The sequence below is a fragment of the Papaver somniferum genome, unplaced genomic scaffold (assembly GCF_003573695.1).
Source record: "Papaver somniferum cultivar HN1 unplaced genomic scaffold, ASM357369v1 unplaced-scaffold_114, whole genome shotgun sequence".
In the NCBI taxonomy this organism is placed as follows: Eukaryota; Viridiplantae; Streptophyta; class Magnoliopsida; order Ranunculales; family Papaveraceae; genus Papaver; species Papaver somniferum.
The window spans coordinates 3,954,320-3,964,212 of record NW_020620381.1 but is presented as its reverse complement, the minus strand read 5'-3'; the positions used below and the strand labels follow the sequence as shown (position 1 = coordinate 3,964,212).

The following is a 9,893-nucleotide window of genomic DNA, read 5'->3' as shown; positions in this document are numbered from 1 at the left end:
AATCATAGTTCTTAAACTAACCAAACAAACCTTTATAATCATATCATATAACCCACAAAATTATATATAATTTTTAAACATATCCCAAATTTGATAGTCATTAAAACCCTAAATCAACATCAACAACAAAAAAAGAAGAAGCTAGTTATCTAACTAAATCTATGTAAGATATTTGATATAATCAATGTTTTGAAGAAATATCAATACTCTCAATCCATTTTAGTGTAATCATGATTGAGAAGAGAAAAAAAATGATCTTAGAGATTTTTTTTTATACATTATGTTCATGGGGTTCTAGAAGAATGTTCATAGAAATGGAAAAAAAACCCAAGTTTCGATTGTTGTAGTGCATGTTTTTAAGAGAACAATTATAATCAATTTTAACGTAATCATGATTAAGAAAAAATATTTTACAGAAAATTAAGAATTGGATGAAAAGTAAGAAAGAGAATTTATATATGATTGTTGAATTTGTGAGAATCTCTAAAAGAACAATAATGGTGAACCACAATAGTGATCAATTTTAAGTATGATTAAGAAACAAAATCAGGGTTTATTTTGATTTTGGTTAAGAGGCATATTTGATTGTTACTAAAAAAAATTAAAACTTGTTTGGTTTTTCATATTAACTTTTGACATTTCATTTTAACTTATACTTTTTGGGTTATTGTGACGGACCGGAAAATTACGCCTTTGGCGCGTTGCCTCGCAGGCTGTAACTCCCCCGGTGCGCCATGATGAAGCTACGGTTCGGGCCTTAAAGCTAGGCAAATGCACGTTCATTTTCCCTTGCAAGCATGCTCGTAGACCATGATGCACCTAAATAATCTTCCACGCCGTTCCAACTTACCCTTGTTCAGCAAAAGAGTTTACGGCCATAAGGCCAATGCCAATGCATTTTACATGCATCACTGTCTTTGCCACTACATAGGGAATTCATCACTGAATTTCCTATCTAGCTGAGAAACCGTCATTTTTCCGTGTCTTGTCCAGGCATAGGCCTTGGAGTTTGGCGTAGGCCGCACCAAGCCCTTGCCATTTCCCACGTTACCTCGCTTACCAACTCCTTGTTAGATTGATAGGAAGTATGAGCATCCACTTTCTGGCATGCAACTAGCCTCATCAAGTCTGGCCACAATCATCTCTTGCGTCGAGCTACCGAGCTTAGATAATATGAGGGGCCAACATGCTGGACCGGCAATGCTGCAACTCATTATGGCTGCCTACGTGCCCTTCTCTACTCTAAAGGGATCAAGCACAGACCGTAGTTCATCAACGAAAGGACAAAAGCTTAACCAACTCGTTTACAAGGCCCGTAGCCTAGCAAAAATGGTAATAGCCTGGTCTGTAGGCCATTCCGTCAAGATGCACAATGATTATGCATCACCAGGTCCGCGACATGGCATGGTGATTCCTAAGCATCTACGCAGTTATAAATGAGTCTTAGGCATCATTTATACTCATCCAGCTAAGCTATGAATCTTACTTGGTGCATAGTCCGCATATGCACCTTCAACCAAGTACCCCTCCCAATGTATGTCTTAATGGAATTTATACAAGTATGTTTAGGGACCAAAATGACATGCCTGCTTCACTGTTCATCGCAATGATTGCGTTACTTCTCAATGATTGTATTAATTCGCAATGATTGCGTACAATAATTAAGCAACACTCCTTTGGCCAGCCCTATATGGCTGATGCACAATGATTGTGCACCACTCGTTCTGCTGATAAACGCATTTATGTGTCTAATATATCTCAATTGTATATTTGTTAGTGCTCGATTTTATACTTACTTGGTTATTTTATGTCTTTGTAGGTGTTTTTGGAGAAATAAACTTTTGCGGGAAAATTGGCTCGAAAAGTGGTATTTGCGCTCGTGGGAGAAAATCACTAAAGGCACCCCTCATTTGGATAAGGGGCACTCACTTACTAAGGGGAAACCACTTGCTATTTACACCCAGGACACCCCAAGTCTTAAAGGCACCCTGGATTTGGATATGGGCACTTCATCTTTTCCCTTTTGAAATTTGGCGGGAAAATATAACCTCACCTGCATAAACCATACAGTCACTGTGTATTACTTTGGAAGGATTTTAGGTCGATATTTTCTTGGATTTGGACCCGGATATGGACTGGTATTAACACTAGACCTCAAAGCAGGTTTGGTAACTCTCTTGGATTCGGAAAAACAGGGATAAGTTCACCGATTTGATAAAACAGGGAAGAAACGAAGTTGACGGGATTTTATTTGTATTTTTGGAAGTTACGTGAAAAGATAGGAAAGATTACTCTATGTTGATTTAGTTTTATCCTTGAGAGATTCAGGGACGTCAGATTGGACTAAAAAGACTCGTAAAGAAAACTTGGAGAGGATTATTCGCAACTTGGCAGCGAAGAAAAGAAGAGAAGAAACAAAAGATTTCCGGGAGGTTTTATTGGTCCTGAAGGGAGTCGAGGAGTTTGGGGGCCTTTACGTAGTTTAGAGGAGGTTCTGGTACGAAGAAATCACGCTGCAGAGAAAGTTGCAGCAACAGGAGGAAGAAGACAAAACTGAAGAACATTGGACGACCCAAGTCAGTCGCAGAAAAGTGTGGTTTATCCACGACACACATAGTATCGTTCCCAGCAGTCTTACATCTTCTGTATCGTTAGTAAAAGTCGATCTGCCACGCATATAAACGTTGCAATTGATCTGTTCTGGTGATTTTACTTGTACTTCCATCTTTAAACACTTTTTGAGACATGTTTCTATCTTTTGAGAGTTTGTACGACATCATGAGCTAAACCGCAACACTGGGATGACGGAGGAAGCCATGTTACATACCTGTGTTAATTATATTTAATTCTTTCATGACTTTTTGCATGGATTATTAATTGTTTTATGGTTTTTATTGAACGGTTGTGATTTCAATTGATGGGTTATACTTAGGTTAAGTCTTTTGATATCCCATGCTTTAGATTTATAGTCGTTGCTTATCAAAAATCTACCTTGGCAAAGAAACAAAGTCAATATTCTATTTGAGCTATAATTGTCTAGAATAACTATATGAATCGCATGAATGGATTTATTGGTGGAATCCTGAGTCCCAGTCTCTCATAACATTAAGTGAAACCAAAATTAAGTCTGAAATCAAATCTTTACAAGTCTTTGAACGAACTTCTACTTATCACTTTAAAAACTATATCATCTGCCAGCCCTCTATGTCCTGATGCACAATGATTGTGCAATATTGGCTCTAGGGCAATAACTTGCAAGCTTACTGGCCTAATGCATCATGATGATGCAACATTGACCCTTGACCAAATGCCAAACATAATGCGCCATTTTGGCGCGACATTGGCCTTAAGCCAATCTACCGCGTACCACGCAACATAAGCTTTAGATGAAGCTTCATCTCCGGCCATGACGCATCTTTTAGCATGCGCCATGCTAAAAACACAGGGTGTTACACTCTTCACCCCTTTAAAGAATTTCGTCCCCGAAATTCAAAACCAAAAACTATTGTGGACAATCTCTTCGGTTTGGATTTCCTAAGCAAAAGTCCCATACCAGATGCTCAGAAATCACGGGTTTCTTCAAGTTATCGTGAACAAAAATTTAGACCTTCTGAGCACATGTCCCATACCACCTGCCCAGGACTCCAAAAGTGCCCACCACAATACCAAGTATTGCAATTGGCCAGTGCCAAGAGGATATCTCGACCACGTATCCTAGATGGCATCCATACTACCACCAAGGAATCCTTAAGGTTCACAAGTTGAAAGGTGTCATCGAAATGACAATATTTTAGCACAGTACTGCGTGGAATAGTTTCCAGTTTCCCACCGTCCCTGACGGTCATCCAGGTTGCCACTCGTAAGTGGAATGCTAGCCGGGCCTGACAACGCACACCGTTGGACAGTTTCCAACGTGTGGAGATGATCAGTCCCATTGTCTGCCCACCGTCCCAGACGGTCTTCCGGATATCCACTCGTAATTGGGGTGCCACTTAGGCCAGGAAAACTTGCAGCACTCATCCAAGCTCAACTCGAATTGCAAAGTAACTGGCAGTTCCAGTCAGAATTTCTTTCCGCGCAAAAGTTGGCCTACTCTCCAACTTCGAATTTCCATTAAGGAAAATAATCGCCAATGAGTCCACTCCGCAGAAGTCCCTAGAGTTTTCTCGGAACTTGCTCTAATACCAACTGTGACGTACCGGAAAATTACACCTTTGGCGCGTTGCCCCGCAAGCCGTAACTCCCCCGGTGCGCCATGATAAAGCTACGGTCCGGGCCTTAAAGCTAGGCAAATGCACGTTCATTTACCCTTGCAAAAATGCTCGTAGAGCATGATGCACCTAAATAAGCTTCCACACAGTTCCAACTTACCCTTGTTCAACAAAAAGGTTTACGACCATAAGGCCAATGCCAATGCATTTTACATGCATCACTGGCTTTGCCACTACATAGGGAATTCATCACTGAATTCCCTATCTAGCTGAGAGACCGTCATTTTGCCGTGTCTTGTCCAGGCATAGGCCTTGGACTTTGGCGTAGGCCACACCAAGCCCTTGTCATTTCCCACGTTACCTCGCTTATCAACTCCTTGTTAGCTTGATAAGAAGTATGAGCATCCACTTTCTGGCATGCAACTAGCCTCATCAAGTCTGGCCACAATCATCTCTTGCGTCGATCTACCGAGCTTAAATGATATGAGGGGCCAACGTGCTGGACCGGCAATGTTGCAACTCATTGCGGTTGCCTACGTACCCTTCCCTACTCTAAAGGGATCAAGCACAAACCGTAGTTCATCAACGAAGGAACAAGATCTTAACCAACTCGTTTAAAAGGCCCGTAACCTAGCAAAAATGGTAATAGCCTGGTCCGTAGGCTATTCCGTCAAGATGCATAATGATTATGGATCATCGGGTCCGCGACATGGCATGGTGATGCCTAAGCATCAAATATCCTCTTCGCAAGGCTACGCAGCTATAAATGAGCCTTAGGTATCATTTATACTATTCCGGCTAAGCTATGAAGCTTACTTGGTGCATAGTCCGCATATGCACCTTCAACCAAGTACCCCTCCCTATATATGTCTTAATGGAATTTCTACAAGTATGTTTAGGGGGCCAAAATGACATGCCTGCTTCACTGTTCATCGCAATGATTCCGTTACTTCGCAATGATTGCGCACAATAATTGAGCAACACTCCTTTGCCCAGCCCTCTCTGGCTGATGCACAATGATTGTGCACCACTCGTTCTGCCAGCCCTCTATGTCCTGATGCACAATGATTGTGCAATATTGGCTCTAGGCCAATAACTTTCGTAATGCGCAATTATTACGCTGCAAGCTCAAGGCCACCTACCTAACTGGCCTAATGCATCATGACGATGCAACATTGACCCCTGACCAAGTGCCAAACATAATGCGCCATTTTGGCGCGACATTGGCCTTAAGCCAATCTACCGCGTACCACGCAACAGAAACTGTACATGAAACTTCATCTCAGGCCATGTCACATCTTTTAGCATGCGCCATGCTAAAAACACAGGGTGTTACAATTATGGTTAATAAATATGTGGGCTATATTTAAGAGAAGGTATATAATATTGGTATCATCACCAATATTAGATTTTGTGATTCATTATATGGATAAAAAGATATCAAGGAGGGGCCTTGGTGGATGAAGTATGGTGTTAGAAACTTAAACGGATGTCAAGATTGGTGATAAAAGATTTAATAGGAGAATTAATATAATACATATTGCCCCTATATGTCTTCTGCTAAAACTGAATCTTATGCAATGCAAGTACAATTTTGGATGATCTGTCCTTTACATTAAAATATATATTTGTCTATGATCATTTGCATTTTGCTTGTATTGATCGTGTGACATGAATCATTATTTATTTATTTAATAAATTGGTCAGCCAATCTGATTAGTAGTTATCACCTCTTCACTATTAATTCATTTGAGCATTCGTATATAAATTAGTTAACTTTTTATACCTACAGTCATATATGGTACAGACTAGTCAGCGTTGCCTACAATGATCAATAGTTAAATGGTGACTACCTGTACTACATGGTTTAAAATTCTTCAGAAAGCTGCATTACGCCATTTCCTCTACGTAACTAGCTGCGATCAACGTATACACAGTAGCCTTAGCCTAGCCAGCTATTGATCGTGTGGCACTAAGACTCAAAGCAACATTTAACTAATTTTGATAACTTATCACTTTTGACCACTACAGTACTTCACTTAATTATATGGTACCTATGAGCATATATATGGTAGCCTAGCTAACCATACCCAAACATCATTACGTATATTTGGTGCAAATTCAACCTAGCTTTAAAATCAAAAGACGTATAAGATAAAATTTGCAAAAGTTTGGCGTAAAAATTCCTTCATTTGGTATTATTCGTGACAGATATTACCTCATGAAGACGGTTGTTAGCTTAGTAGCCAAACTACCCAATTAGATTATGTAGTCACCACTACTTTGAATCGTTCTGATTCCGTGTTGAAATCAGTGGACTTGACAAAACTTGGAAACCGATTTTCAGGGATGTGATTGTTGAAGTAATTTATTATGAATTACACAAACCATTACTGAAGCTTATATATCATTACATATCTGGATCATTCTCAAACAATTTGTGGTAGTTCAATTACTGAAGTAATTTATTGTGAATCATTGGCAGTTTGGCACAAACCACATATACAGGTGAAAATAATTCTTAAGAACATGATATTATATTTCTGAATTCTAGACTCTGAAGCCATAAGATGAGTCAGTCAAGCCGAGTACTTGGAGCTTCAGGAAATATTAGCTAGCAAGCCACACAGAAACAACGCCGTCATAAAAGGCATCAGCAAAACACGGTTTTTGAAAGAAGAAAGAAAAGGGGTTACGTGTCCTAATACTGTCAAAGACCTCAGTCCTGACGGCTACGTAATGTGAATCCAGAACGAGTTGGAGAAAACTATTTTAGGTGTAGATTTTCTGAAAATAATTTCAACTTATTTTGATGATATCCCCCCCCCCGAAGGTGTCAGGCTTTTCAGAAAATGATCTTAATATGCTCCAGGAAAAAAAGAAAATACTTTTAATGATTTACGTGCTGTAATTTTCTGAAATTTCCCAAGGTTGATTAAAATTACAAAATTCTTCACAGCCGCAATGTTAAAACTCCTGCCATTTGTGGCCATACCGTGTGTTTATGGTGTTCAAACCAGGTGTGTCCTGAACTACTCTTCAAAAATTCAGTTTTTTTTTTTTACTTACAACAAAACGTTTTGGTAAGAAAAAGTTAATAAAAAGAGCAATCATGTAAAGGGATTTTCATGATCCCCTAAAGGCGAGACACGTACGCTAGTATGATAAAATAAGGCCGGCACCGAATCCCTTTGACTTCTTCATCACTACTTCATCACTTTCTCCTTTTATCTCTGTGTTTTCACTACTATTTATAGCTCATCTACTCTCTTCCAACTCTCATTGTCAACAACATTACTTCTCTCTTTAATTTTGAGTCTTCAAAAAAGAGAAAAACAAACATTATTCGGAACAACCACTACTTACTGTGATTTAAAATCATCATGGGAAGAGCACCCTGTTGTGATAAGAATGGTTTAAAGAAAGGGCCATGGACACCTGAAGAAGATCAGAAGCTTGTCGAATATATACAAAAACATGGTCATGGTAGCTGGAGAACCCTTCCTAAAAATGCTGGTATGAAAATATTTTTGAGCTTCTTCTTTTTAATATCTTTTTGTTATATAGAGCATGAGTTTTGATGATTTTTTTTTTCTTGGATTCTTTTTTAGGTCTTAAAAGATGTGGAAAGAGTTGTCGTCTCCGATGGACTAACTATCTAAGACCTGATATTAAGAGAGGAAGGTTTTCATTTGAAGAAGAAGAAACCATCATTCAGTTGCATAGTGTTTTAGGCAACAAGTAAGTAGTACTCTCTTGGTTCGTCCTTTAAAAAGTGATATTTTGATGTTTAATACTGTACAGGGACATACCCTGCTACTTATGATTTATTTGGTTCTAACTTTCAAATGGTTGTTACTTTCAGATGGTCTGCAATTGCTGCTAGATTACCGGGAAGAACCGATAATGAAATCAAGAACTACTGGAATACTCACATTCGGAAAAGACTATTGAGGATGGGAATAGACCCAGTTACGCACAGTCCACGTCTCGATCTTTTAGATCTCTCTTCGCTACTTAATAACTCATCTTTATACAACAATTCATCTCAACTGAATATCTCAAGATTACTCGGGCTTGACCAACCTCTATCTAATCATCCAGACCTTCTAAGATTAGCCGCAACTCTCTTTTCATCTCAACGTAATGACCAAAACTCGAATTTCGTCTTACCGAATCTTCAAGAATACCAGTATTCCAATTCACAAATCCAAGAACAAAACCAAAACCAGTTCCAATTCCAGAACCTTCATCAACTACAAAACTGCACTACATCAATCACAACTACTACCACTCCTTTCTCTAATATCGAAACTCAACTTTTACATGCCAATGTAGAGCAACTTCAAGCAAACCCAACAAACTTTCCTAGTCAGCAAGATTTAGAATGGGAAGAGAATGTGCAGACCATGCATGGTTCTACTTTCATAGATAATTTGGTTTCATTACCAGATTACAGTTTCTATTCTGGTTCAGATCAATCTTCAATCGTGGACCCTATATCGTATAACTCAAATTTCAACTCAATAAGCAGTTCTACTGATCCGAGTATTAATTTAGCTTCTGTCTTGTCAACACCTTCGTCAAGTCCACCACCTTTGAACTCTTATTCCTCAACATATATCACAAGTAGTACAGAAGATGAAAGAGAGAGTTACTGCAGCAATAATGTTCTCAAGTTCGAAATCCCTGATATTTTCGGTGTGAACGAATTCATATAATCAGATTTTAATATGGAAAAGATGGGTGATTGTCATTCACAAAAGATCAGTGTTTTTTTTTGATCGGTAAATTATATATGGTGTAGGCATGTGGCTGAACTCAGATCACCATCTAATGACTTCGCCAGTACCCAACTAGAAATGCGTCTGTGATAGAGATTAGTACTGTTGATTCTGTATGATTATTTTATATTAATTAATAAAATCCTTATTTTTTTTTAATTAAGAATTTGTTGGTTACATTTTCTAAATTGAGTACAGCTTACCACATATATACTGTATCAAGCTTTCCTCTTTTGTTTTCTCGTGGGAATAAATGTGCATTATTGTTAGTCATGTCTCTCGATATTTTATAATTTGTTGATTGAAGATTATGTCCTTATTTTTATTATTAGAAGATTATGTCCTTATTGTTATTATTAGAAGATTATTATCTAACCGGTAACCACTACCATCAATTAGAGTGTAAATTCAATTTTAGTCAAATGGATAGCAAAACGTAAGTATGGGTCCAAGGGTACGTACGTACCTGGTGTCATTTAAGGGACCATGAATAACTTATCAAATGAAATAAATCCGTTTGCTACAAATCACAAGTATCTTTGTGTTCATACACACAGTTTCATAATTTGCTTTCCACTATTCTTGACTGGAGTTGGAACCTGCTGTGACAAGTTTCTTGCCGGATTTTGATTAACTTAATCGACCGCACAAATTGATTTTGGTAAGGGATAAAAATCTGGGATTCGATAATTAAGGAGCTCTATAGTCTAATTAACCTGAAAAAAGACTTGCCAATTAACACAGAGTTGATCAAGGTTTACTGTTTGCAGAAACCCGGAGGACCTAGATGACCGATATACCGATAATGGACCATTTATCTCAGTACACAGAACCACAGGTAGCCTTTCTTGAGTCTAACACATGAAATTTTAATCAAGCGGATGCGTAACATGTGTGA

The 9,893-nt window shown here is 38.5% G+C and overlaps 1 protein-coding gene across 1 annotated transcript; it reads left to right on the top strand.

Annotated features, from left to right (window-relative positions):
* Positions 1-7,521: 7,521 nt before the first annotated feature.
* On the top strand, positions 7,522-9,072 carry LOC113328642 (transcription factor MYB74-like). Its single transcript, XM_026575687.1, has 3 exons — positions 7,522-7,727; positions 7,823-7,952; positions 8,077-9,072. The coding sequence occupies exons 1-3, from the start codon at positions 7,595-7,597 to the stop codon at positions 8,930-8,932; spliced, it is 1,119 nt and encodes a 372-aa protein (XP_026431472.1). The 5' UTR covers positions 7,522-7,594; the 3' UTR covers positions 8,933-9,072.
* The last annotated feature ends 821 nt before the right edge of the window (positions 9,073-9,893 follow it).

Excerpts from the sequence above, each read along its gene's own strand:
- LOC113328642 (XM_026575687.1), top strand. The coding sequence starts at position 7,595 with ATGGGAAGAGCACCCTGTTGTGATAAGAATGGTTTAAAGAAAGGGCCA. Across the intron at positions 7,728-7,822 it reads AACCCTTCCTAAAAATGCTG|GTCTTAAAAGATGTGGAAAG; the intron begins GTATGAAAATAT and ends ATTCTTTTTTAG. Across the intron at positions 7,953-8,076 it reads CATAGTGTTTTAGGCAACAA|ATGGTCTGCAATTGCTGCTA; the intron begins GTAAGTAGTACT and ends TGTTACTTTCAG.